The 27749-nt window shown below is 45.3% G+C and overlaps 1 protein-coding gene across 3 annotated transcripts in view; it reads left to right on the top strand.

The window, feature by feature from the left end:
• The first annotated feature begins 2364 nt into the window (after positions 1-2364).
• FUBP3 (far upstream element binding protein 3) overlaps positions 2365-27749 on the top strand; it is a 37931-nt gene continuing 12546 nt past the window's right edge. The window contains exons 1-12 of one of the 3 annotated variants that reach the window (XM_065695298.1): positions 2365-2512; positions 8998-9103; positions 15147-15197; positions 15686-15716; positions 17606-17655; positions 19238-19309; positions 20037-20094; positions 22636-22798; positions 23680-23778; positions 25734-25838; positions 26231-26333; positions 26976-27076. In XM_065695298.1, the coding sequence (XP_065551370.1) occupies positions 2426-2512; positions 8998-9103; positions 15147-15197; positions 15686-15716; positions 17606-17655; positions 19238-19309; positions 20037-20094; positions 22636-22798; positions 23680-23778; positions 25734-25838; positions 26231-26333; positions 26976-27076 (1026 nt within the window). In that variant the 5' untranslated portion in view covers positions 2365-2425. Of the gene's footprint in view, positions 2513-7032; positions 7093-8997; positions 9104-15146; positions 15198-15682; positions 15717-17605; positions 17656-19237; positions 19310-20036; positions 20095-22635; positions 22799-23679; positions 23779-25733; positions 25839-26230; positions 26334-26975; positions 27077-27749 lie in introns of those variants that run through there. The other 2 variants (XM_065695297.1, XM_065695299.1) reach the window with 2 other exon arrangements.

Genomic DNA, 27749 nt, shown 5'->3' with positions numbered 1-27749 from the left:
TGGATCACTCGAAACCCCCCACCCCGTCACCCCCCTCCGCCTTCCCCAGGCGACAGCACACCGCTTTCCTTTTTCTTCTCCCTCTCCTATTTTGTGATGGGGGTTTTTTGTCCCCTCCTTTTTTAAGTACCCTGTCAAACGGCGTCCGACGAGGGCAGAATTTCAGCTGTCACAACTAATTTCAGTGTGTGTGTGAAGGTGTGTGCGTCTCCGGAGGGGGGGATGCGGGGGATGGAGGCATAGAATCACTCCTGGCTTTTTTTTCCTTTTCCTCTCAAAAAGGAAGATTTACATCAGAAATTTGTTTCTGGAAGTGTTTAAGGCCTGTAATTTCCCTCTTTTCTGTTGCTGCCTGATGTCTTCTTCGCTCCAGGCTCCCTCCCAGCCGTCCCTGCCTGTCCAGTGCTTGGGGTCGCTGTCTCCCTCCTAGCAGCCTGGTCCGTCAGCCTTGATCTTCAGCACCAAGGAGGTTCCTTCATCCCTAAGTAGGGCTTGATGCTGCCAAAACTTGGCTCTCCCAGCCCCGAGTGCGGGGCTGGCAGTGGATGCTACGGCTTCTCCCTACCGGCATCCCAGCACTGGGGGCTTTAGGGTTTAGATTTGGGCACCTTCCTTTGTAGTCACCTTGAGGTTGGCATCAACTGCGGGGCCACAGGGTGAATCTTGCTCAAAGCCAAGAGCTGAATGGGGTTGTTGGGGGGATCCCCCCCCAGGACCTGCATGGGGAAAAGAGATGGCTGGTGCTGAGCCAGGGTTAGGAGGGGAAAAATCCCTGCATCCAGCAAAGTCTTTGGGCTGTTTGCAAGAGAGGAAGAAGCAAAGCCCTGGGCATGGCTGGAGAAGGTGCCTCCACCATGGCTGGAAGACGATGGGCGGCTGCGTTAATACTGATCATCTTAAAATCCTTCCCCCATGGGCTCTGCTCCTTTCTCCTAAAATAAATGGGCATTTTGCTTAAGAAAATGATCCTGAAAGGAAGAGATCAGCAAGCCCACTGGTGTAACGTAGGTGAGCAGCAGCAGACTGTGCATCCCAGCGTGTTCCCTGCTCTTGGAAAGCCACCAGACAATTTCATGGGCCTCAGCAATTCCTGCCTACTCATGTGGGTGGGAATGAGATGCCTAAAACTGGAAGGAGCAAGAAACAGCTGAGATGGGGCTGACACAGCTTGGGGCATAAAATACTTGGTGGCTTTGGGAAAAGGGGTCTGGGATCAGTGAAGGTTGGGCTATTCCAGGCAAACGCGGCCATGCAGGAACTGGCCATGCAGGCTCCAATGTGGCAGACAGCACCTTTCATGCAGCTGCTCTGCAATGGAGGGGGTTAGTTCAAGATCCTCAATGGGGTCAAACTGGGGGGGGATCACCAGACAGGAGCCCCCATCACTGCCCGTTGTCCCCCTGTGCCATAAGCCGTGCCACCGGCCCACAGCCTGGCATTGCTCTCATATCCTGGAGGAATCATGAACCTGCAGCCAGTGTGTACCCCCAACAATGGGGTCTGTGCCCGAGCGGCAGCTTGGGTGGCAGCATTCATGGGACACCCCAAAAACCCCCACATTGCCCAGATCTACGAGACCAAAAGGGCTGTGCAGGGGCCCTGCAGCAGCGCCTTGCTCAGGGGAGAAGCTTTGCATGTTCTTTGCGTTACTCCTTGACTAACTGGTCCTTGCATCATCCCGGAGCCTCCTGCTCCACTGTGCTGGGAGCATGGTGGCTGTATTGGACCTGGGGGCTCTGGCACAGGGGATGGGGATGCTGGGCACCCCCAGGGGCTCCAACTCTCTAGGAGCAGGGCAGAGCTCTCCAGGAGCTTCATGCGGTGCCACAAGCACCATGGCAGGGTCCATCCACCATGAGCCAAAACCATGGTCCCCAAACACCAGAGTGGGCTGGAAACGGGCACTGTGGAATGAGGCATCTCCATGGAAGGTGTGAAACGCTGCGGGCCACCTCGGGAGCCACAATACAGCAGGGATGGAGGGGTTGGCACGGGCCGGCACGGCGGGGCAGAGGTGGGGACAGTGTGGCATGGGCTGGAAGCTGTGCGACGGGATGAGAACGGGATGTCACAAGCAGGACAGTGCGGCACGGACCGGCAGGGGATGGCCCACGCTGGGACCGGGCGAGCAGTGTCCGTGCCCGTGCCCGTGCCCGTGCCCCTGCCCCTGCCCCTGCCCCTGCCCCTGCCCCTGCCCCTGCCCCTGCCCCTGCCCCTGTCGACCCCGCGCGCTGCCGGTGCCGGTGGGAGGCGGTGGCATCGCCAGGCCCCTCCCGCCAGCACGTGAGCTGCCGCGCCGTGCTCCGCACGTACCCCCCCCCCCCCCCGCCCCGCCTCTCCGTGCCACTTCCGGCGGAAGCGGGGGGCTCTTTCCCTTTCCGGGTGCGGGTCCCCGGGGCGGCGCGACGGCGGGTGGGCGCGGGCCATGGCGGAGCTGGCGCAGGGGCAGAGCGCAGCGCCCGTGGGGATCAAGCCCGAGGGGTTCGCGGACGCGCTGCACCGGGTCCGGCAGGTGGGAGCTCTGCGGGCGGGCCGGGGGCGGGAGGAGGCCGCGGGGCGCCGCTAGGCCGAGGCGGGGCCGCTGTGAGGGGCTGGGCCGCGGCACCGCTGCCCCTTCGCCCGCAGGCCGGCACCAGCGGCCCCGCTTGGGAGCTCGGGGGCTGCCCAGTGCGGGCAGCGGGGAGGGAGCTCCGCGGAGGGGGAGAGGCGGGGGGCGGCGGCGGAGGGGCTGTGTGACGGGGCCCTGCAGCGCGGATCGCGCCGGCGCTGGTGACACGGCGGAGCGTTGCGGGAGCTGTCGTCTGCGGGGCTGTCGCCTTGCGCTTTGCAATGGTGGGGGGGGGGGGGTAACGATGGTAATGAGGCCCTAAGTGCGAGTTGGGCTGATCGATAGAAACCCTGGCAGAGGGGGAGCTTTGCATTCCCTCCTGCGAGGGAGAGACGGTGGGAGTGAAGCATTTCCCAAAGGAATCTCTTGAGTTTACACGGTGCTAGAAAGCAAAAGTGCCCGGACCTGCAAAAGTCTACACCCTCGTTGTCAGTGCAAGACATGCCCGGAGTTTGTGGTCCTCAGCTGGCGGAAAGTGGGGCCAGAAACAAGAAGCTGCTGCTCACAGCACAGATTTTGTGACTGTTCGTTGCACCTCTTGTTCCATGTCTGTCACTGGTGTTTATTCCATCTCTGAACAGGCTGCACTTTATTCATGCTTAATAACTGCACTGCAGTGAGATGTAAGACAGCTGAATACCAGGACCACAGCCCAGCTGGTGCTTAAAGGCGTGACTTTATTCCTTCCAGTGTTAAAGGCCAGGTGGGAGAAATCTCCTTGTTGCCCAGCCTCACTTCTCTCATGTCATGGGGAAGCTTCCGAAGAAACTAAACTGGACCTTGCGAGCGATTGCTCTGATGGAACTTCGGTGGTGCACCATCACTCACGGCTCACTGGTGAACTGGTGTGGCAGCAAGTCTGTGTTCTGTGTGGCCTTCAGCAGCCTGTACTGAGGTGCTTGCTGTTCTGGACAAACACCCTGCACTTCCCCAGAGGAGACCCCGAGCTGCTCTGCTCTTTGGTTGTCCATTTCTTTCTCAGCATAGGTGCTGCAGCAGGCAGGTTGTGTGTTAGCTGCCTCTTGGAAGAGGCTGTGCATCACTTTCTTCAGCGCTTACAAAGCGCTGTGGCCTTGGTGCTATGTGATGTCTGAAAGCTTTGCTGCTAGTCCAGCGTTATCTACTTGATGCAGTTAAATTGAGTGGTGATGCAGCTGTGTTTGTCTCAGCCTGGTTGTCTGTTACTGAAGGCCTCTCATTGCCAGAAAATCTCCTTGAGTATGTGATAATATTATTGCATGCTAGCAGATGGATAATCTCTGAATAACCTGTTTATGTAGAAGAAGGTGATTTGCTGTTAAGTTATACGTGATCTGAATCAGCATTGAGTGGTTGCAGTTGTCATGTTTGTTGGGTGACTCTGAGAGCCCCCTAAACCCTGACATAAAAGAGATGGAATATTAAACAATTCTGTAACCTAGCTATGCTCACTTCAACTTTGCTGTTCTTAAGTTAATCAGTACTTGTGAGAATAGGTCAGTTTTCCATGAGCCTGTGGCTTGAGTTAGTCTGAACTGGAAGCTGCCATCTGCAAGCCAGGCACTGCAGTGTAGCAACCTGTCTGCAGTCTTTTCCCCTTGGAAACAAGTGTGTTGAGAGGTGTGTGTGCTCTGCATGTGTTCGTGGGAGCACAGTGGCCTACATTTTTGTGCAGCGAGTTGTATGCTCTCTATTGAATGTGACTTTTTTCCATTGGTGTTTGTGGGATGAAAAGAATTGTTGACAAGCACTAAAATATTCCCCCCACCGCCCCCCGCGGAAGGACTTGGTTTAATCGGGCTCTATAGAGACGTTGTTGGTAGTCTTCTACTGCAAGGAATGGCAGGACTGAATCGTCACTAGGGACTTGTTTGCAAATGTGAATGAAGATGGTCTTAATTGCTCAGAGGATGGATATTTGCCTCATCACCCAAGCAATCTGTGATGGAACTTGCTGGCTGACAATCAGGTGGGATGTCAAGGCAGTTTGACCTAACACTTCTCTGGAGGTGATTGCAGAGCTTCCACTGTGTGTGTTTAATGTTGTATTTGCCTGTACTACGCTGATCTGGTGCATAGATGTCAGCTTTAGTACTGTTCTAGGCCAGTACCATGGCCCTTTCTGAGTATTACTTTTGCTTTAAGGGGATGAAGGAGCAGAGGAAAAAGATTCTGTTGTAGTTCTTGCTTCATGTGTTGGTGTGGCATCCCTGGGTTGACATTCAAACTCTTTCGGAGTTTAATCTTACACTTGAGACTAGTCATCAAATTTACTAACTTCAGCTCTCACGAGAGCCATAACACTAAAATCTGACTTAGCTACTAATAACTAAATAATTCAGGACAGGGAAGACTTTTCTGATCAAAGGGAAGTAACTGCATTCCTCAAAGTCACTGGGATACGAGGTGACATAAGAGTAAGAAATCTGGAATAGCTTTGAAAGAAATTATTTGGACATTGCTTTCAGTGTTTGTGCTGGACTTGCTTGGATTTTTTTGTGGACTCTTCAGTACTTGAGATGTATGAAAAGTTACTTACTCAAGTGAATGCTGGGACTTTGAGGTGGTCTGTCCTGTATCTTCTGCACTGTACATCAAGTGAGGGGATTAGTTTATGGATCACAGATGGTGACTGGTCTGTCTGACTGCTCCTCGGCAGGGTGGCTTTTCTTCTGTTGCATTTTGGGGTGAGGGGCACAGAGAAAGAGAATATTTGCTCCCCTTTTGAGAAGTGGGATCTGAAAATAAGCAAAGCTGCCTGTGCTTTGGACAGAAATGGATTTCTGTCCATCTGTCCTTGAGACTTATTCTGACAAAATAGCATCTTCCTTGTTTCTTACCCCCTCCTGTTCTTCTTGGCAGTCTCATTTTCAGTACAACAGCACAGGTGTTTGCAGCACTTACTGGTTCCCTCTTCTTACATTAGCTGTTTGTGTAATCTGCTGTATGTACATTCTGAATCCAGATTTCTGAGAATGCTCTAAAGAGGAAAGGCCGTGGCTTGGCAAGTCTGTTGTGTTCCATCTTGGGTACCTTGAAAGCGGATGAATATCCTCAGAGTTAACAGGCTGTATCCTTTTCTATTATGAGGATCTAACTTATAATTTCATGGAGATGGAAGACTCTTAGACTAACCTTATCCCTTGCAGTGTACTTGTTCAGCTCACCCTCTAGTATTTAGGAAATACACCTGCAACATGAAACTTCAGTGGTTGTGGATGGTTTTGCTACTTCCTGCAGAGCTTTGGCGAAGTGTCTGTCACGCAAACTTGAGTGTTCTGCTTGACACAAGGGAAGAGTAGCAGAAGCACTGGAATTGTTTGAAGGGTCAGGTGACAGCACCTTGTTGTTTTGTATCCTGTCAATACCTAGAATTGGTTATTTTGTCCATTGCAGTTCTTTCGCAGGACAGCATGGAGGGATTCTCCTCAGAAGCTAGGTGCTTTCTCTTCAGAGCTGAGTTCTGCAGACAGTGGTGCTTGAGTCCTGTTGTACCTAGCAAAGAAGCTTCATATTTAAAGCTGTTTTCATATTATACCATTTTTAGAGGGTGTTAACAGTATAGCAGGACAGAAGTGCAAGGTGCAGGAAAACATATATTCTTCATGCAACTTTGTGGGCTATTTTGTTTTTATTGGGTTTACTGTAGCAGTTTGTGCTGTCTCCTTTAAAGTGTTGAGGACGCTTATTTTGAGGAAATAAGGCGCAGAAACAGGTAGTAGTGAGTTTTTTCTAGTGTATTTCAGAGCTTAGTAATATGGATGTATTTGGTTTAGGAAAAAAAAGGAAGGGGGGAGGAATAAGACTGGCATAGAGCAGGACAAAAGCAGTGGCTAGCAGTACATCACTCAAGGTCATTCAGCCAGATAAGAGCTAGGTCTGCTTACTTTTGCTGTGTCCTAACTTTTCTGCTTATCTCCCTGCTGAACCTGTAGTAAAAACTGAGGCTCCCATTTTAAGTTGAACATAAGAAGTTAAAATCCATTTTAACTGCCACATCTACTGTAAAAGCTCAGCTCCTGAATTTTGCAGGGTGTTTTTCCCTGCTATTGTGAGGTGCTGTGTTGTGTGCCTGTAATCCGGTGGCAGCTGGGAGGCTGTGGAGATAAGGGGGCAAGTTTAAATAAAGTATGTGTGTGGGATATATCCCGAAAGCTGATAACATAAGGATTGCTTTGACTCTTATTTTGCCTTTTAGTTGGAGGGTTCTGTGCCAGGGTGGTAATTGTATGCTTAAGCACGAGTGGGGTTTGCAAAGCTCTGGGAGCAGCCAGCTTCAGTGCCAGTGATCTGTTCATGCACACCTTTGTACTCCGTGCAAGCTGCCTGTTGTAGGCCAGCTTCTGCTGTCCGTAGGCTATTTTTTTCTTTCCCTTACCATGTAGTGTGTGATTTCAGCTCAAAACTATCAGCTGGCAGTTTCCACAACAACAAACATTTAAAATCAAGTGTTCCAAAACATGCCAGGGTATGTTATACCTGACACTGTTCCTTTTGGCATCCTGGTAAGTTATTGTGTGAAAGCTGCTGATAGATTGTTATAAAATATGTCTTAACATTTATTTTTCAGCATTGAAGTAGTCAGGAAACATCAGTGCTCTTTGTACCGTCCTTAAAATCCTCTGCATCCCAAATGTGAGGGGAAAGCAAAGGGCTGGAACCAGGGATGGAGTTCGACAAAAAGCAAGGCATCACCTGGCATTCCCTAATATGAAGTGTACAGTGTGTTAATGCTTTCAGAATCAGATTTCTATGGGCTTATTAGTTTTTGGAGATGTTAATGTACAAGATGCTTGTCGTTAAAGCTTCACTACATGATCACTGTGCTGGTCCTGCAGGAAGATTTTGTTCTCTAGGTCCTGACATTTCTGACGCAACAAAGTTGTTGACTTCCTAAAAGAGGACAGGACAGAATGGGCTATGAGATGAAAATGTTCAGAACTTGGAGCCCTTTTCGTGCAAGGCATTGAAGAGAATGTTTTCTATTCTCTTTCTAACAGCAGTGCCCTCAATCTTTCAAGATTATTTCAAATAGCTTTTTTCAATACCCTGTGGTTCTGAATCTTGGGCAGTTGTTTATTCGACTGCAGCAGCCGATAGTGTCAACAACCACAGTTACTGTAGATGTCTTTCTGTTGCAGTAAAACTTGGATTTTAGAAACACCTATAGTTATATTTGTCATTTGCCCTTGTCTTCATTTAAAACCTATCTGTGTAAAATGCTCTTTCATCTGTTCCTGTAGTGTATTCTCTGGTGAAATCTCACTTATAATAGAGTGAGATCAGACTCCTAGTAAAGATCCTATCCATTGATTTTCCTTTTGCTGGAAAAGGAAGCAAATGCTGTAGCATACACAGTGCTTTGTATTTGTTCTGTAACTACTTTGTTCTGCACATGCTTATTAAAGTACTTTAGGTAGTCAAGGGGTGCTGTGAGACCGCAGCTTCCCTGTCCCTGCGGGGGGTATTAACATAGGTGCAGCACCGAAGTAATGTACCTCTGTTCTTCTAGGGTGATCTTATATCAGTTAGCTTGGAGAGCAGATGAATCTGTCAGCACCCATCTGTATAGGTATCTCCCAAATGTCATTAAAGATAAGCTTAACTTTTCACTTCTGGTAAGTGATGTTCAGGTGTTTCATCTAGTTTGTTTGCTTACCTCAGTCCCCTTACTGTGATACTTGACTGTGTCCTCTTTGCTGTAAGTATCCTCCTTGCATCCTGGCTTGGCAGGGAATGGCAGTTACCCCTCTGTAAGGGATGAAAACAGGGACACAGGCAGCATTAGTCCTGTTTATGCTGTACTTACCACGACAGGAAATTGAAACTAATTCTAGTCTAATAGTTTGCCCACTGGCTTATTCTTCATTCAGTAAACACAGGGTGATCCAGCCTCTGTGACTAGGAGCTCTCAAAGCTGGCCTTGTGCTGTCTGTTTTCACATTCTTCCCCCTCCAGTCCCCCTGCTGATGTGCATTTCGGTGTATCTGGATATGCATGGATGCAGGAGGAAGCTTGTGTCCTGCTACACAGCTACAGTGGTGGCAGCTTCACCAGGACAAAGCTGGTGAGCTAGTTAGAACTCTCCTCTTTGCAAGATTTAACTTGTCAGCTGTTCATTGAGTGAACAAACCTGAATATAATGTTCCAGGGAGTAAATGTCTGCTTATGATCAGAAAGAGGAACTGGGTGAATGTGATCTTAATTAAACAAATATGAAAAGCAAGCATTAAATTGTTTGCTTTACAAATGAAGCACTGCTGTCTTGGAACTGTTACCAAGCCACCTGTATAGTAAATAGCTGAGTCAAGACTGGACTGGGTTAAATGCCTTATTGGAGGAAAGAGTGTTTAGCTGTGATGGCTGAAACTTCAAGTATGCTAATCATGCTTTATCCCCTGTTTTTATAGATTGCTGCTAAAATTGGAGATATTCCTCACTTGAATAATTCTACAACACTTGTGGACCCATCAGTCTACGGTTATGGAGTGCAGAAACGGCCCCTGGATGATGGAGGTAAGCTGCTGTGATTAGTCTTGTGGATGCAGCCCCTGAAATTCAGCTATGGAGGCAGTTGTCTGGTTTAAGGACATAAGTCAATGTGTCTTCCTGTGTATATACATTTTATACAAGATGCCCTGTGCTGTTTAGTGTTATCTAGATAGCATGGACCTGCTAGGCATTGGTATTATTAACGTAAAGCAATTCTTTCTTAGTTCATGAACTTTGGGAATTAGCAAATGAACTCTGTAGTTTAAACCTTGTTCTTTGGTAGTTGTGGGAGGGAGGAAGGAGGAGGATGTGCTTATTGGAACTGTGATGGGAGCCTGTATATACAGTACTCGAGGTACATAATAAAGCTGTTTTTCCCTGGTGACCCCTATTTTCTGAGAACAGGGGGTGTACAGGGGCAGCACTACATGTTCCTTGCCGTGTGTAGCAGTGGCCACAGCACAGTAGCTGAGTCACTGACAAGAGTTCTAATGGCTTTGCACGTGAATTTTAAGGAGAAACGTATTGATATAAACTGATGCAAGTTGGAAAGAAACTGCCTGCTTTTTTTCATAATTTATTCTTTGAGATTTCTTTAATCTCTGAAGCATTTAGCATTGGCCACAGCCAAAGAAGAATTTATTGGTGTAGCATACCTGCTAATTGTAATGAGTTAATAATAAGTGTTACAATTTTAAAGTAATTTATTAGATTTTTATCTTTGGGAGCCAAAAAGTGTTAGAGCAGGTGTTTTCTTTATTACAAACTAATGATGTGCACTCTTACAAGAAGTGTTTGAACTGTCTTATCTGCTGCTGCGCAGATGAGAAGAGCTAACTTTTTCCTGTGGTTGGTTATTAAAAATAAATGTGACTACATCTCCTTTTGCTATCTCCTCTAGTATGTTACTGACGCAGGTAGCCCCGCAGGGTGATTCTGCCCCCGACAGATATGGTCAGGAGTACAGAGGAGATAAGCAAAGCTACTGCCTGGCACTTCGTTTTGGAAATAATTTGGGTTTTGTCTAATACAAAGGCTGAAAAATACTGCGTGTCTGCTTCTCATACTGAGAGCTGGAGCATGGGGGGAAGTTTCTTTCATTGGAGCCTTTGGCTTGCCAACTTCTGAACACATGCCACAACCCATTTTATTCTCTGGTGTTGGCTCTATTTGAGCAAGAGGTTGCAGCTCCTTTGGTTTTTTAGGAACGCATGGGTTTATCTGGGGGAGCCCCTGTGCCTTGTATCTCAGGCTGGAGCATCACTGTGTCCATGAGCAGCCAGAGCCCTGGTATTACTGGTGTGTGTTGACAGCCTTCTAGGAACTGGGCATTCATCACGTGAGCCCTGCCCATTTCTTTCACTGATCCATCAGACTGAACTAGGAAACGTGACCTCTTGATAAAATGTTGGTTTGATGAACTTTTAACAGGTGAAATGGTCATAGTGCTTAATGACAGCACAACTTAGACTTTGTACCTAAACTTTTACTCGTGAGCAGCCCTATTACGTGCTGGGCCTTGTTTATGTTGACACAACCAGTGTCAATACAGTTGCAGTCTGGGCTATAAATGTACGTTACTGCTAGATTCTTGTGTTGTGACAGAAAATTGCATGGAGCAGGTGTCGTTCCTGGGAGCGCCTTCTGGAGTGGCTGTACTCCTCCCTCTGGTTGTTCTGCTGGTGTGAAGACCTAGGGGTGTTTGCTCACCCTGTGGTTCAGCACTGGGCCTTGTCCATAGCTCTTTTAAAGTACCTCCAATGCTGTATTTGCCTTTAGGTTGTTCATGTACATCTGTAAGTTTTATAACTTTGTCCAATATCTTAGAGAAGAGAAATGATGGAAATTATATTTTCAAGGGCTGGAATTTCACAAAGAAACAGGAATTGTCAGGGGAGGAGCAAGTATTGCATTGCTTCTTTCAGCTTTGCTCATCTTACCTTTTATTTCTAAAGGTATTAGTAAGTCCTGTACTGAAAAACAATTGGGTGATGAGTTCCCCACCTCACGGCGTGATCCTCCTGTGCTTTTAAGACTGCATACCCAGAACTGCAGCCTGGCAAAGGAACTCCTGAAGCCTCATATGCTTCTTCTTCTCTGTTTGTGGTATGATCCATAACTTAGACTACCTGCTCTTGTTGCCGTGGCATTAAAAGTCTATAATGCAGCCTTAACTTTAAGCATCTGGAAGATGGCAGTTGCTTTTAATAGGGCACTTAAATTAGGAAAGCACTTCCCATTTGGATGATCTTAGCTGTCTGTTAGCTGCAAGCAAAGGGTGTTGGGGTTGCTTGCCCACACTCTTCTCCATTTTCTGCTTGTCTGTGAAGCACAGTTTGGAGACATGGTTGTCAAGAAGCAATTATTTATGTTGTTATGCATGCTCTAGGAATTTTATGGTGCGGGGGTTTGGGTACATTCTGCTGCTCTGGACAGCTTGGAAACAAACCTGGTGGTAAAGCATTTGATTGTTTACCTCCATATACTGTGTGTTCACGGCTGAGTGCAGGTCTCGCTGCTTCCTTATCCCCCTGTAGCTGTTAGAAAATTGCTTCTCTTCCTAATAATCCTGAAAAGAAAGGGGCCCAGAGGAAGTATTTAAGGTGACAGGAAAACTGTCTGTCTTTCCAGAAAGCCTTATTCTGCCTGTCCAGTTTTGTAAGCAGCTGCTGGTATGGCTGATTGATGTCAGCTTAGGAAGTGGTCTTCAGACAGGGTGACAGTGCACTGTCAAAACAAATCCAGCTGCTTTTAGAGCATTTCCAGGAAAAATAGGTTTGTCATAGTGTTGGAAACCAGAACATGTGGGTGCCTTTTGCACTTCCCTTAACGTAACCTTCATCTGAAACAAAGAGCTGCTGGGATTGGCCCTGGTGACCTGGTCTTTTGGGGGCTCGAGAGTCATTTATTTCTTTTTTCCCTGCCTTCCTTATTTCCTCTTTCTGGAAACAACTTTAAAGTAATCCTGCAAATAGCTGCAGTGCATGGAGGAGATCAGGTTTATTTGTACTGCTCACAGGAAATCATAGTCTGCATTTACATGGCCACTTGCAGGGGTTAATGTTTCTCTGCGGAGGTGTGCACTAGAGATGGGGTAAGCCTGAGCTGTACAGAGACCTGGTGACATCTTGCTTGTGGCCCACTGCTGAGGATGGATCTCAGCCCTCCTGTAATGGCCATGGCTGCTCTTGGCTTCCATCCTAATTAAAGGGTCTAATTACTAACACGATTTCATAAGTTTATTCAATGCTAAATAATCCTTAAAGAAACAGGCTCCTTTTGTTCAAAGGAAACAGGGATCTAGCCTGCTGGAAAGAGACTGATAACCAAAATGATGGCCTTTGTCTGCCCTAGTTTGAACTGCTTTGCAAAAGTTTCCAGTGATACACAAAGGGTTAAGCAGCAGTGTTGCAGCTGAAGGCTGAGACATCCTTGAGGCTGGGGAAACAAAGGTTAGAGATCTCAGAGAAACCTCACATCCCTCTGCCTTCCCCAAGCCTTTGTGGTGCTGATATGAAGAATAACTGTTTTGGTGTAATAAAACTTGATTGTAGTAACTGTGTACGATCCTGCTGTACATTATTCTTTTGCTTCAATGTGTTTTCAATGAAAATAGTGATGGGCAGAAGAAAATCTTACCTCTGTGTTACTGCTGCTGAAAGCTAGTGGTAATGCTCCTTGACACATCTGCAGCAGCACTAAGACTAAGACAGCACTAAGCACTAAGACCAGGGCAAAAGTCCAGATCTCTTAGCAAAAGGTTTAGTGTAATACACAGAATGGCAGTGTTCTCTGAAACTGCAACTTCACAGTTCACTGTTACTTAAATAGGGCAGCTTAAAGGAAGAGGAAAAAAGCCTATGAAGATTTGCAGTGAAAATTACTAGGTTGTGAGCATTTAATTAAAGAAAAGTCTAGCAATATTTAATGGTGAAGAATCAGGGTCACTAATGTCTTCCTTTCTGAAATGTACAGTGATCCTGTTTTAGTTCCAAAGTATGAAATGCAACCCTGTTCCACTGCTCTCCAGGAGACGTGTTGCTCTGATTTTATTCTAGCCATGAAGATATTCTTGATGAGATTGTATATTCCCTCCGTGCACATTAATTTAGTGGGAGGCAGTGCTCTGTTTTATCAGGTGGAAAAAAATCCACATTTGTTTTGAGTGTCTGTTAGGTAGAATTCAGTTAAGGTGAAGCCTAAAGAAGAGTGAAGAGTTTTCAACCAGCAGGTGCCATTAATAGGAAATTGTGCTGATTTTATGCAGTATTTTTCCTTATTTGCAGTAAAATGACTGCAGTTACGGTTAAATTGTACTCAATAGATGTAAAAGGGGGAAATATGTACGTGGCTTGTCAGAGTTCAGCCCCCTCCCTGGCATCAAGATTGAGATAGTGAAGCCAGTACATCAGCTTTTGGTATTGCAGTGAGCGTGGTCTGCCTCAGCCCTGCCTCTCTATTAGTCCCTGTCTTTCAGAGCAAAATGGGCATGTTGGAGAAGGAATGGACCTTTAGGTTATTAGAACCACGAGTTGGTTCTTTTTCCCCCCCAAATCAGGGAGAAATAACAACTGACTTCACGTAAATCACTCCCAGCTCTTTCCATCTGCCTTCTGTCTGAGCTCATGGAGGGGTTATCTGTGAAACGTGGAAGGAATGATCTCATCCATAAGTTATTGTGGCTTAATTGTTGTTAACTGATTTGTAATAGCTACACAGTGAGGCTGATATCTGCTTGGGGTGGTGAGTGGCTCGCCGTGTTTGTGTAGTGCTTGGAATGGGTTGGAGACATTTAGGTCCATGTAAAACATTATTTCCCTTTCTGGTTTAACTTCTCGTGCTCATATGTGTTTCCCTCAATGAAGTTGTCTTTTTCAAGTGTAGGATTCTGTTACAAAATGAAGGCTCTTCCGTTCCTTGCGTGAACTTCAGAAGTTGATTATAGGATGTGTGTCTGTCTCATAATTTGTGGGCAGCGGCTGCAGTGGAACAGGCTGCTAAAAGCTGTTCTGGTGAACTCAAATGTGAAGCGGATATTTAAATACAGCCTTGTCATGTTAAGACCACTCTTTCTGGCAGCTTGGGATAATGAGCGGCATGGTCTGTGGCAAGGGCAATGCCAAACACAGCCACCAGACCTACTGTGCATATCCAGAGCACAGTTTGGGGCAAGATGGTGTGATCCTGGCTTTGGTTGTGTTTGCTGAGCTCTGCAGTAGTATCTTATGAGCTAGAGCAAATATTCCTCATTACATCACTCGCCTTTTTCAGCTGCCATATTGATAGTTATCAAATTAGGGCTTTTTATATTCAGGGTGAGAATATGCAAAGACAAATCTAATGGAGTCAATAACACAGCAGTTGTCTTATCACTGAGCTGGGGAAAGTAATAAAATATATATGCTGTCAATATTTTGGTCCTGAACTATTATGCATGTATTGACACACAGCAGAAATACAATATTGACTCTCTTTGTCCGTTTTATTTGGGTGAGGTGTTTGGCCACAAACTTTATCCATCTTTCTCCTGGACTTAGGGAAAGTGGGATGCATCCGCTTTCTAACCCTGCCAGCTGATTGCCAATTTATTTCAGGTCAAAGAATGTGCAAGTTGCTGCAAGGTAGTTTGAAACAGCATCTTTATTATCACAGCTCACATGTTGACCGGTTTCATTTGGTTTGCTGCTTGTGCCCTCCAGGCATGCAATATAATCTTTCAACTGGTTGTTAGGACCAAATGGTCTGGTTTTTAGCTGGTTTGCTGCAGGCAAAGTCCAGTAGGAAGCCCAGCAGGGCGTGTGTTCCCACTTTGCATGAGCTGGTCTAATGATATTTTCCCCATTAACATTTGGAAGAAAGATCTAATCTGTTGAGGTTGGGTAGAGGGGGGGCAGAAATCTGGCTGAGGGTTGTCAGCTGGGGGGAGATAACTGCTAATCATAAATGGACCACCGGCTAACATGGCAGATACGTCTGGAATGTGTGCGTTCAGGAAAATGTGGTGCGTTTAAAAGCGAATACTGTTTGGGTGCCACAAGGTTACTTAACAGACGTATTCCTTTAACAGGTCTCCGTGTAAGTGGGCTTCATGGAGCACAGATAAGAGACGCAGAGAGAAGTATGTGCAAGCAGTCTTGAATGCTTTTTGCCTTGGCAAATCTGAGTCTGCTCGGCTTTCATTTTTGTTGTTCTTTTTTTAATGCACCGCAGTCTGCTCAAAATGTCTTTTCTCCCCCCTCTCTCCCTCCCTTTTCTTCCTTTTTTTTACTACTCTGGGCTTAATTTGGGAAGGGGGGAGGTTACTTGCAGGGATTTGGATTTGGGCAGGCAGGATTTTCTCCCATGACTCTCAGCATGGGGAGACGCAGATCAATTCCCTATCCTGTGTTCAGCTGGACACTGCGTTATGGTGTGTGTTGATCAAGAAATCCCCTCCTGTTTTGCACCACATAACGCATTCATTTCAGCCACTGAACCTAAATTACTGTTTTGCTTTTCTTTCTTTTTTTGATGAAATGGTAAGAACTCTTTTTCTATAGGGATGAAGTTAGTTTATCCGTGCTAATGCTTTGATTTTTTTCCTTTTTTCTCTCTCTGCCACAGTAGGTAACCAGTTAGGGGCCCTGGTACATCAAAGGTAAGCAGTGGGTTATGTTTTATTATTTATTGATCAATTCTAATTGTTTATTGATCCGCCATCTGTAGTAGTGTTAGCAAGTCAGAGGTTGAGGATGTGGAGAAACTGTCAGCTTGGGTTTTCTCCAGGCTGGGGTTTCTGCTAAGCCTTTAGTGTGGTTTGTTACGATGATGAAAGAAGAGTTAATGTGAAACTTGGATTTGGTTCCTGTAAATGTGCAGGACTGAGAAGAATAAATTCTGCCTCTTCTCCCTTTTCATGCCCTGGTGTGGGAGGAGAAGGAAAAAGTGGAAAACAGCTCTGGCGTTTTGACAGAAGTTGGAAGTATTAAATGGGCAGGTAGATGTTACTGTTGGTGCTAGTATTAGGATTTAGTTCTGTTGGTGTAATGTGACCTGGGATGACTCCGTTGTCAGAGATGGTCTGGGGAGACTGAAGCAAGTGTGAGTTATCATGTCTTAGCATTGAAGACAAAAGTAAAACTCTTAGATTTTCTTGAATCCTGGTCTTAAGGAGTTGTCTGTCTTTGTTTTGAGTAGGAAGAGGAGAGCATTTCTAAAGTTGGATTCGCCTTTGGGCTAATAGTAGTGCATTTCCATCATCCCCAGCTGCTTGCTGGGGGCCTCAGCAGAAAGGACAAGCAGTGTATGTGAAGACTGTAGAGCCTTCCATTTGTAGTGGTTAGGTTAATGCTGATGTGCGGCGTGGGCAGCACAGAAAGGGGTGGGCAGTGTTGTCTTCAGTGCTGCTACCTGCCACCTGTTTTCTGCCAGGAGCAGAAAAATGCAGGGAGCCGATGAGGCTGAAATACCTGAATTGGTTCCTTTGTGGTTTTGGTGGTTGGTTTGCTACTAGGTTAGGTGCTTTGCCTGCTGCAGCTGCTCCTCCAACACAGGGTGGCTAACAAATGGTGCAGGATAGGACATTTAGGAAACAGACATGTAAACCAGCAGTAATTCTGAAGCTCCCTATAGCAGGTGAGTTCTGCAGTGAGTGAAGTGAGGTGTGTTCTATTGCAGGTATGGATGGCACTGGTTGGTTTAACATCACTGCTAGTGAGCCTCAGGAGAGTGGAGGGTGCTTTATCTGCAGCTTAGTTGGTGAAGCCTTATACCTTCCCTAGCTGATACAGAGCAAAACAATCAGGAAGATTTAATATACCTCACCACAAAACCTGCATTGAGCTTATGCAGATGTTTCATTGCTTTGGAGATTGCTGAACAAATTGTATATGATTCATATCTAAATATATGCAAATTCCATATTTATTGTGTTGTGTTTTCTACAAGATAGAAATGCTAAGCAAAAAACCAAATTTAATTCCTTCCAACCTGCCTATGGTCAGGTCTTATGAAATTGTAGAGACACACTGAGAAAGCCCAAGGAGCAATAGATATGGAAGTCTTGAGATAGTGATGCTTCCAAGCATCATTGAAGACAGCTTTTATAAATTCCAAGGACAAGAATTATAAGGACAAGCAGGTCCTTATCTGTGAATATTGGAGGGTGCGTTCATACCAGGATTGGCTTTGGTTAGTGTCCGTTGGCAAGAGCATATGCAGAAGTAGTAGGCAGAGACTACAGCTTGGAAGGTCTAGGGTAAATATTAAAGAGAGCTTGCTGTTATTCTGTTAAACCTGTCTGGAGCAAGAATAAAGAGGTTCTTCCATTGGCTCTATTGAAGATGGTGGAGAGTAGAGTGGAGATGTGTCCAGCATAGGAGAAATTAGGTGACCACGAGAGTTCCCTTCCAAAACAGATGATTTTGACTTGACATGGTGTTTGTGTGCAGGAGCTTTAATGCTGTGCCTGGTTTCCGTGGCAGGGACATAGTTGTCTTCCAAACTGTTCTTTGTAATGACTACTTGATATTTTTCCTTCCTTTTTAGGGCTGTAATAACAGAAGAGTTCAAAGTGCCTGATAAAATGGTTGGATTTAGTAAGTACCTTGGATGTTTTTGATGTTTCTTGATGTGCTTTCTGTGTGGGAATGCTGTTTATTCTGACATGGTCACAAGATTTTGTGTTTATTAGCCTTGGATAGGCCTTGTCTGATGCTGTCTTCATGGGGACCAGATGACCTGTGTTTAAAATCCAGGTGCATACAGCATGGAAAAGCTTCATGTCCCAGTAATAAGAACAAGACCATGGTACAAATTACTGAGGGTTTTAGTGATTCTCTTCTTTAAATTACCACTAGCATAGTACATAAACAAGTCAAAAGTGAGTTTATCTCCCTTCACTGAAACATTTCACTTCTGTTGAGTATGCAAAACTGAGAGTTGAGGGAGGAAAACAGCATTTAAATGTTAAATTGCGTCGAATCAAGGGAAATTAAACAGAATTTTAATTCATTAAGAAAATCTCATACATTTGCTGCAGGGAAACACAAGCAGCATGCGGTGCTCAGATGGGAATTTTTCCTAGATCTGCATTCCTGATGCTGTTCTCTCTCGAGCTTGATCCTAATTTCTCTCTTCCTCTTGATGATCATTACTCTTCCTTTCAATGGCACCTCCTGCTGATGTGTTACTACAGTGATTGCATAGATTCTTCCACTGCTACATCTGTGTGTATCTTCAAATTTGATATATGGAGAGTAAAAAGGAAAATAACAGGCCGTGATAATCACCCCTTGGTGCGTGAAGTTTTGTCCCCATTCTAAAGGCACTATAAAACTGTAACTCAAATTCCTGCAAAGGAAACACTCACTCTTTGCCTGACAGACCTCTTGGTTTATTGGTCCTCGTGCTGCGTGTGGGGGAACATTGGAGGGATGCTGTAGCTCTGAGAGAAGGGAGCTGTCTCTGTTGGTGCATCATCTTTGTGTTAAGTCACATCTTGGTTTAGGGGCAGACAGATGCAGGAGGTTGGCAAACCCACAGCTTCTGTGGGATCATCTTGAGCCGGCATAGCTGTTTGACATGACAGTTCTGCTCTTTTTGCAATCTGGGAAGGATGTAAGTGGTGATTGGCACATAGTCTCTTCTCAGTGCTGTGAAGCAATGATGTGCCAACTTCAAGAGTTAAGGGAGATGGATATTTGTTTTCACTCAAGGTTGATAGAGCATTTCAGTACATGGCAGTTCTGTTTGAGTGCGGACGAGCCAGATAGTATTGAAAAGAGGTAGGAAAAGGTGAATTTTAAAGAAATAAAAGTCTTTGCCTTTTCTTAGTACCCCAAATAACTGGTTTATTTTTCAAGCTGAACAAGGTATACTTAAATGACTCTTCTAGCGGCACTCAAACTACTGCCTTATGTCTTGCATACTGTGTATTTCCATTCCAGTGCGAGACAGGCTTTTTTGTTTCCTTTTCTTTTTCCAAGCAAATAGAATAACTTTCAGCAGTATTTTAATGTTTTTCTGCTGTGATAAATCTGGTCATGCTGTGGATGCCTCTTCTGCAATCCTGGAGTCAAACTGTTCCTTTATAGATAGCTGCAGTGGAGTTAAAGGGGGAAGGTGCTCTGCAGTTACTTGGGAAATGGTATGTTCTGATGCTTGTTGAACTCGTTTCAGTAATCGGCAGGGGAGGAGAACAGATCTCACGGATTCAGGCAGAGTCTGGCTGCAAAATTCAAATTGCTCCAGGTAAGAGCCACTTTGTGTGGTGGGTGAACTGGTTTTCATGTTGAAGGATGTTGTGTCCATTAGAACAAGTGTCTTGCCATGCTCATGGCATGTTTATCGACTGATAAATACTAGGCTAACATGCATGGGGGAGCTGTCCTGGGACTGACCTCTCAACTAACATAGAAAACAGGTTTGTCAGGTGGCTTAGGGAATGAAACAATTAAGAAACTGTCTTTAGCCAACAGATGGGTACAGTGCAAACAGATAATCTGTGTTGTACTTAGACCTCGAATGGCAATGCTGAATTTTCTCCTGGTTGACCACTTGGCTCAGCTCTGCGGTTTGATAGTCTGGTCAGCTCCAGCCCTTGGCAGAAGACATCTCAAGAGGGTGGCAGCAGCTCACAGTACAACTGGCCTTGCATTGAAAAACTGGGACCCTCCATTTGTTCTGTGCTAGTGCCTGTTTGCTCTGGGAAAGACTACTGCAATGCTGCACTGAGAAATGTTGATGAATGTGGTCTAAGTTCTTACCCCTCCCTTTAATTGGTAGGGAAGGCTTTCAAAGAATGCAGACATCCAGCAAATCATTTAAAATATGTTGACCTTTGCATGTCTTAGAATTCATTAGCATGCTCTGTGTGCGGAGAGGGGGCAGTGCTTCCATTAGTGCTTGGTAGTTACTGAAACTGCTGCTGTTTTCTTAATTCCGTGTATTGAAAGTTTCCTTCTTGTTTCCTTTGTAGACAGTGGTGGGATGCCTGAGAGGCCCTGTGTACTCACCGGGACACCAGAGAGCATTGAGTGAGTTCTGATTTCATTTCTCTCCTTTTTCCTTCTTTCTCTTCTCCCTAATGCTATGCTCTGTCAGTGGTGCTACTTAGTTAGCCACACCAGCAAATGTTGGCCTAGAGAAACTTGAGGGTCTCTGGAGCATAGAACCTCTTGGTCTGATGCTTTAAACTGTGCACCTCAAAGGCTTTTTTCCAGTTGCAGTTTGAACCCGCTGCAGAAATTCCCATGGAATTCCCTTTTGCAGGGCAAGGTTGCTCTTAGGGCACCTAGGATGCAGTTTTCCAACTGCAGCTTTCCAGGATACTGAGCTAAGCTGCTGAAGGGCATTTCTCTTCTCCCCTTCGCTTCCCTACTCCTATTGAGATGACCATCCTTCCAGCTGAAGAAGGGCTGCATGAGGCCTCCAGAGCCTGTTGGTGCCACTCCAGAATACTCTGGAGATGTTGGTGTTGCAGAGCAGCATGAGGCCCATGGGTGTGTGCTTGCCTCTGCATCGCTGCCAACAAGAAGCAAAGGACTGAACCAAAGTCTTGAATTCTGATCCCTGCATGGTAGAGACACGTGGCCAGCCATCAGGGGTTTCTACTCTTTAGTCCTATAGAAACTTTAGGGACAGTGTTTCCTCCCTCCCCCTTCCCAGGAGCTGAGTTTGAGACTCTCACAAACCAGTTGAGGACCTCCTGCTGGAACTGGATCCAGGATCCTCAGGCTTACAGGAACACACTTAACATATGGAGCTGCTCTTTCTCTCCCCAGCCTTTGGGTAGGTGGGTTTTTTAAAATCCATCTGGAAATCTTTGAGTTGCATTTGATAGTGAAAATACATGGGCGCAAAGACTGTCTCTCTAAAGAGAAGACATTCATCATTCTTCCATTCCTAAGAGATTTAAGGCTACTTAAATCTCCTTATTCTACCATAATACTGCAAGCAGTGAGCCAGAATAAATATAATTGGCAAGCTCATATTATAGGGCACGCAGTGTATTCTTGCTGATATTGAAGTGCTTTTCCCCCTATAGCAAAGGCTATTTCAGAACAAGAGCAAAATATTAAAAAGCTGGGATGCTTTATGAGATGCAATTGGGGGAAAATGGGGGAGAAGCATAGTTAAAACGTCCTGGTTCTGAAATAAGCAGTTAAACGTAGTCATGTCCAAGGCTGTCTTTAAATAAAATAAAGATAAGCTTTTAAAAAGTGAGTACTCAATCTGTGAAGCAGAAAAGGTGTTGAGGGCATGGAATTAGGCAAAATTTAGTTTACTTTTGTGCTAAAACTCATGTCAGGTTGGTTGGTCGAACTGTGTTTTCGGGCTGCTTGTAGAAAAAGGGAATATAGTACGGAAACCAGTCTAGGTGTTAGAGTTCTTTGTGAGGATTCAGAGAGGAGTCATATCCAGTAGCAAATTAATAGGGTTAATTTCCAAATGACCTCTTCTTATCTGAAATAATTGTGCATTAACTGTTGTAGTCTTTATATTGTCACTAAAAGAACTTTGTGCAAGGTATAAAAGTAGATGAAGAAAACTTCCTAGAGAGTCATACAGAATATTTGAAGTGGGCTTCCGGAACTCCCACCTTTTGAGAAAGCAGTGCTCTGATCTGTGTGGCCTCAGATCACCACCCTCTGAGCTGTTTTGGGTGACTGTCTGCTTGTGAGGGGTGACTGTACTGTTCCTTCAACTCACCAGAGTGAAGGCAGTCATCTTAGAGTGTCTGATATGGCTTGGGGTGAATTGGAGAAAGGGGAAGACGCTGCTTTAGGCTGAATAGGGAACCAGTGGCTTTCTTCTCCCCTTTGAGAAGGGTTGTGGAAGAAGGACAGGATGGGGATGTGTAGGTACTAGGAGTCTTCAGGATGAAAGGAACATGGCCTAAAGGTTTTGGAAAAGAGATCTCTAATCTCCCAAATGCTTCTTTGTGTGTCTCTGCTCAGCAGGAGTAGAAGAACCCAGTCTTTCAGTGGTCGCTGCTGCAGTATCCTTGCCTTGCTTTGCGATGTAGCTTCAGCACCTACTGCTTGGGTAGAGGCTGTGTTAGAACAGTGTTCTGGTGCTGCTGGTAAGAGCAGGCAGAGAAGAACAAACAAGGCAGTTGCCTGTAGTCTGAGAGAGATTAACCAGTGTGCTGTGTTAGTATCAGGGCAGTGTGTGTTTTTTGTCTTGACCAAGCAGAACAGAGCTTGAGTTTTACCAAATACTATATATATATGTTAAAAAGTTTAGAGACGTTTAGAACCTAGAGCATCTTTGTTCAAAATAAGCACCCCAAATGGTATAGCTCAAGAATTATCCTTAACTTCCAAAGAGGTCAGAGCATGCTGCTGCTCTTCCTTCTTTCTTCCCCTTTCAAAACCCAAACTGCTTATAAGTAATCATGATAGGGGAAAATATACATTAAAGAGTTAAAAGCAAACATTGTGCTAACTATGGTTTCCTCCATCTTTTCACTTCTTCTCCTCTCCCTGATCGCTTCCCATTCCGATGGTTCCTGGTCTCTTGGTCACATGGAACAATGTTGTCTAATGGTTGTTTCCCTCGATTCTTTTCCAAAGACAAGCAAAACGGCTACTGGGGCAGATTGTAGATCGCTGTCGGAACGGACCTGGTTTTCACAACGATGTTGATGGCAACAGTACGATTCAGGAGATTTTGATCCCGGCATCCAAAGTGGGTCTAGTCATCGGCAAAGGAGGTGAAACAATAAAACAGTTGCAGGTGCGCAAGATGCATTTCCTTTAGGGCTCTCTTCCCTACTGCAGCTTCTCTAGATGAACAAGAGCGTGCTGAAGTGGAGAGCCTTAAATGCTCTAACCTTCTACAGCAGGGACTACTCTTCTGCCTTCGGAGAGCTGGACTCAAATCCAATCTTGTGTTACAAACCAAATCAGTTTGGCCCCAGCTACGCATGTAGTGGAGTTCTGCCAGAACTGTGAAAGAAACTCATGTGCTTTAGATAACATTTGGTGCGTGCTGTTTAGGAGGCGATCCCTGTAGCCGAGACAAGGCTATGTCTAGTCTGCTGCTGCCATAGCTTTTAATGCCAGCCATGCTGTTGTAGAGTGCTGTGCTTCTCTTTCGTTGCTGATCTGTGATAACGCTGGCGTGTGTCTTCTTTTTTTCTCATCCCACCCCTTTCTAATTCAGAGTGTTGTGTTATGTATGAATCTGTGTTCTTAGACATTCTTTATTCCTTCATTTGGTGCAAGTTTCATAAAGGACAGGGTTTTGGAAGAGCACCCAAGTAAAAAATGTAGGTTTTTTGAGTGCCCTGATTAGGCCTTTGTCATCCAGTAGTTGTAAGGCTGGTCACTTAATAACAAGTATATGCAGCCACAGACTTTGGAAAGGGCTGGAAAATCAGTTGTTGAGGTAGAAGGGATTCTCTTCGCAAAGGATTCAGCTGTTAGAGAACTTCAGGAGCAGCACACTTTCTGGCAGTCCTTTACACTCTGGGACTATTACTGAATTTGTGCTATAACTACCTGTGAAGAGCCAAAGTAGCGTTCTGATTTCACCTGCGTAATGTTTAGTAACCAAAATGTAGTCCCTTGCTTTAGGGACTCTGCTTAGCAAAGTGCTCTGTGCTTTTTCTTCAGGAGCGAACAGGTGTGAAAATGATCATGATCCAAGACGGTCCATTGCCTACTGGAGCAGATAAACCTCTCCGTATTACTGGAGATGCATTTAAAGTACAGGTATGTAATGAAAGTAAGCAGTTGCCCCAGAGAACTGAGGAGAAATTGAAACTTTAGCTTATTTGTGAGCATCTAAAGGAATTGAATCTGACTGTAAATGTAATGGTCCTTGCTGGTTTTGTTTGGTTTGTAAGGTGAGGTTTGAGTCGAGCAAGTTAAACTACCAGACTAGCAAGTGCTGGCTTGTTTGCAGCATAACCTGGGAGTTCTCACTCCACATAGATACTACCCATAGAGGGGAGAAGAGCTGAGGAGGAGAGTTTGGAGAAAGTAGCTTTGAAATGCTTTCCAGTCTGTATAAAATCATAGCTCTGCTACTTGAGCGGATGGGTTCTTAGTGACTTAATTCCACATTTGAGGAAGTTCTGTGGAGGGTTTGCCATGTCAGACAGCCAACTGACGCAGGTAATTAAAAAAGTAATCCCACAACAACTCCTGAAACCAAGGGGTTTGCTTAATAGTGGTACCTCAGTCTCCTTGTGTCAGGGTTCTACAGATACATTCATACCTGCGGTTCAAAGCAAAAACCCATGTTCAGCCGGGGACTGGAAGATTGCAGCATGATGGGAGTGATTGAATTACAGAATCAAAGGTTAGCTGTGGCATGTTCCACTTCTCAGCAAGTGCTTTACATACCTTGCTAAGTATTAAATCTAGCTAGTAAGTATTAATCTGGTCTGTTTCACAGGATCTCCCTAATCATAAATAGCTGCAGAAGTTGATGGTGTGTGTGGGCTGTATTTTACAAACCTCTTACTGCAAGTGGGTTTTTAGATTTGAATGGTTTTGCAAGCTACTTATTGTGGAGGTACAGACATGCAAGAAGGTGGTTAATGGCAGTCTTGCTGCTTCTGACCATATCATACTTCAAGTGTGGCTTCTTCTGCCTTGCAAAGATTTGCTGTTGTCACATCTTCCATGCCATAAATCATGCCAAGCAATCATGGAGACTGCATAGGCTGGAAGAGGTGCTTTGAGGCACTTAGAAAAGTTGAGCGTGTTTAGAAAGCACTGAAGAACTTGATGGATCCTTGGGTTTGGTGGGATTCTCTGGATGCTGCATTGCCCTTATTCATGCCTTGGCTTCTCTGAAGTGTATTGAGTTGTTTCCTTCTGTAAAAAATACCGTGGGGGCATGGAAAATGTGGAAGGAGTCAAGGAGTCAGATTCACCGGTGTCCCTCAACCATGGAAATAGAACCAAAATGTCAAAAGCTTGACTGGTGTTATATAGACACAAAGGCTTTGGGTTTGACATGTAGGCTTTTATTTGGTTTTTCAAACGGTGACTACTGTTGGGTTATTTCCAAGGTACACTTTTACTGGCAGGGTTATGTGCAAGCTTGTGAACAGCCTTGAGGGCTGCAAGTAGGTAGGAGCAATATTCATTTGTCTCAGAAAATGTCTTAGAATCATAGAATCACGGAATGGTTTGGGTTGGAAGGGACCTTAAAGATCATCCAGTTCCCTGCCATGGATTGCTGGATTGCTGCAGATTTGGACTTAACTTTTCAGGGTCAGTAAGATCACTTCTTCCCACCTGCCTCCTTGGTACGTGCGCTGTAGCTCTTAGTAGATATGATCTCTGCTGTGTTGTCACAGTTTCTACTATATTGGGGTCAGTTCTATGCAGTAAGAAAGGGCCTTTGCTTCCTTTAATTTAGAAACAAAGCAGAGATATTTTAGAAGCTAAAGGCCTTTTTGAAATCCTGAAGGAAGCAATTGCACACGAGAAACTGCCACCTTGCACACTGGGCAGGTTTTGTCAGACGTGGAAGATGCCATCAAGATCTCCATTGACTGTGGTAAAAGAGATTCTAAATCAGAATGCTATTTCCCTTGAGCAGATGGAGAGCACCTTGCCTGAAGCCTGACCATTAGCCACTGTTGAGGCCCTAACACCAGGATGGCAAGCAGAATCATTTGAAGCTAACTGTAACTTCTTTCCCCATGTAGCAAGCGAGGGAAATGGTACTGGAGATCATCCGAGAGAAAGATCAGGCAGACTTCCGAGGCGTACGCAATGATTTCAGTTCTAGAATGGGAGGAGGCAGCATAGAGGTATGTTTTCTTCACGACTACTCTGCTAACCTCCCTGTGGGATGGGTAGTGGGTGGAAGTCATCAAATTGCACATGTAACCTGTAAGCTTTATTTCTAAATGCATTGTGTTCTTTTGCCAGAAACGAGTCTGGCTGCAAAGAGGAGGAGTTCTCATGGACTCCCAGATGGCACTTTTCTAATTGACTTTTTAAGCTGCATTCTTGTAGTGCAGAGTTCATTTAGTGGGGAAGGAATTTGTGGCCACATGTTTGTTTTTCTTAAGTGATACGGTTCTGTAGCCTGGAGCTGCCTAACATGGCCTGTCCTCGTAGTTAAGAGCATCTCCTTGTAAAATCAGAGTCGTTCAGTTTAGTTCTCTGAGCTTTCATACTGCTTTGCCTTTCCCATCAGGTCTCTGTGCCCAGGTTTGCTGTTGGAATTGTGATAGGAAGAAATGGCGAAATGATCAAAAAGATTCAGAATGATGCTGGAGTTAGGATTCAATTTAAACCAGGTTTGTGTGAGGATGGAGAGACATTACTTTCCGACCAGTGTTCCGGTTTGGGATTGCTAAAGTGAATCTGATCTGAGGTTACAGCAGCTAGGCTTTCCTGATTTAAAGGTGCATTGCGTCTCTTTCTGAAACCCATTTAAATACAATGTGCTGCTTCCTTGTGCACTTTCTGATTTTCAGAGTGTAAGATTATATACAGCTGATTTGGAAACGTTAGATGTCACAGCAGTCATGTCTGGATAAACAAAATAACAATAATAAACCTTTTATTTCCTGTTAAAGAGCTCTCCTTCAGGACATTAAAGCCTTTGGGGATCAGGAGTTGATTAATTCTAAGTAACTTTCTCTGGGTCCTTGGCTGTCTGATCACCTATCAAAGCTGCCTTTGTCCTCTTCAAATTATAGCAGTCTCTTTCATGGCTTTTTGACATTTGAAGTGCTGCCTTTTGAATGTTGTTCCATCTGTGATGTGGGTTGGGTTTTGTCTTCTTTCAGTCCGTGAAAGAGGGGGCTGAAGGTGGAGGGAAGAGGCAGTTACGTTGTGTGAAAATGCTGCTAGCAGCAGTGGTGCTAGAAGGAGGCTTTTATTGAGGGGTGAATGTTTTCTGCTTTTAATTTAGTCTTTGCCACCTCTCTTCACAGATGATGGGATTAGTTCTGAAAGAGTCGCACAGGTCATGGGGCTTCCTGATAGGTGTCAACACGCAGCACACATCATCAGTGAGCTCATTCTCACAGCACAGGTGGGTTCTGGAGTCTCCCGGGAGCAAAGCGCTTGTGTGGGAATGTACTCTGCGTGCATGCAGCTGTGTGGATGAATGCCACCGTCTGAAGAACAGCACTGTGAAGTTTTCCCTCTGGCAGGCCACATATGTTGCCCAGGACAGAGCTGTTAGGCTTGGGTTTTGTTAATGTAATGCGGGTTAAACTGAGCTATGGAAAGTCTTCAATTCTTCGGCACTATTATGAGGCCTTATTGGAGCTCCATGTTTACCCCCCATGTTTAGTTGTTCTTAAATTACTTGGACATGGTGACCTGCTAGAGTGGAGTCCAGCAGTAGCAAGAGAGAGTGACTGGAGTCTCTGCTCAGTGGGGCTGAATAATGCTTAGACATCAAGGCATTAACCGTCCTCTGATACTTCCACTTCAGATACCAGTCCTCTTATCTAGTGGCTGTGGGAGGCAGGGGAAGGCAAGGAATGCTCACTGTCTCTGAGACACCAAAATATTGCATTGCCCAAGAGCAAGAAGTACAAAGATGGGTGAAGTAGCAGGGCAGACTCATGAAGGAGAGAAGTGAAGATGTTAGGTCATTTCAGTTTTGAGGTCTATCTGATAGCCTCTAACTGCCCATGGCCTTTGCTTTTGGAGAATTCAGTTACCCAGAATAGGTGTGTCCTTTAAGTGTCTTTGAA

This window comes from Lathamus discolor, chromosome 15, assembly GCF_037157495.1.
Source record: "Lathamus discolor isolate bLatDis1 chromosome 15, bLatDis1.hap1, whole genome shotgun sequence".
Lineage (NCBI taxonomy): Eukaryota > Metazoa > Chordata > Aves > Psittaciformes > Psittacidae > Lathamus > Lathamus discolor.
Note: the sequence above shows the minus strand (reverse complement) of the source record. Positions and strands in the feature narration are given on the sequence as shown.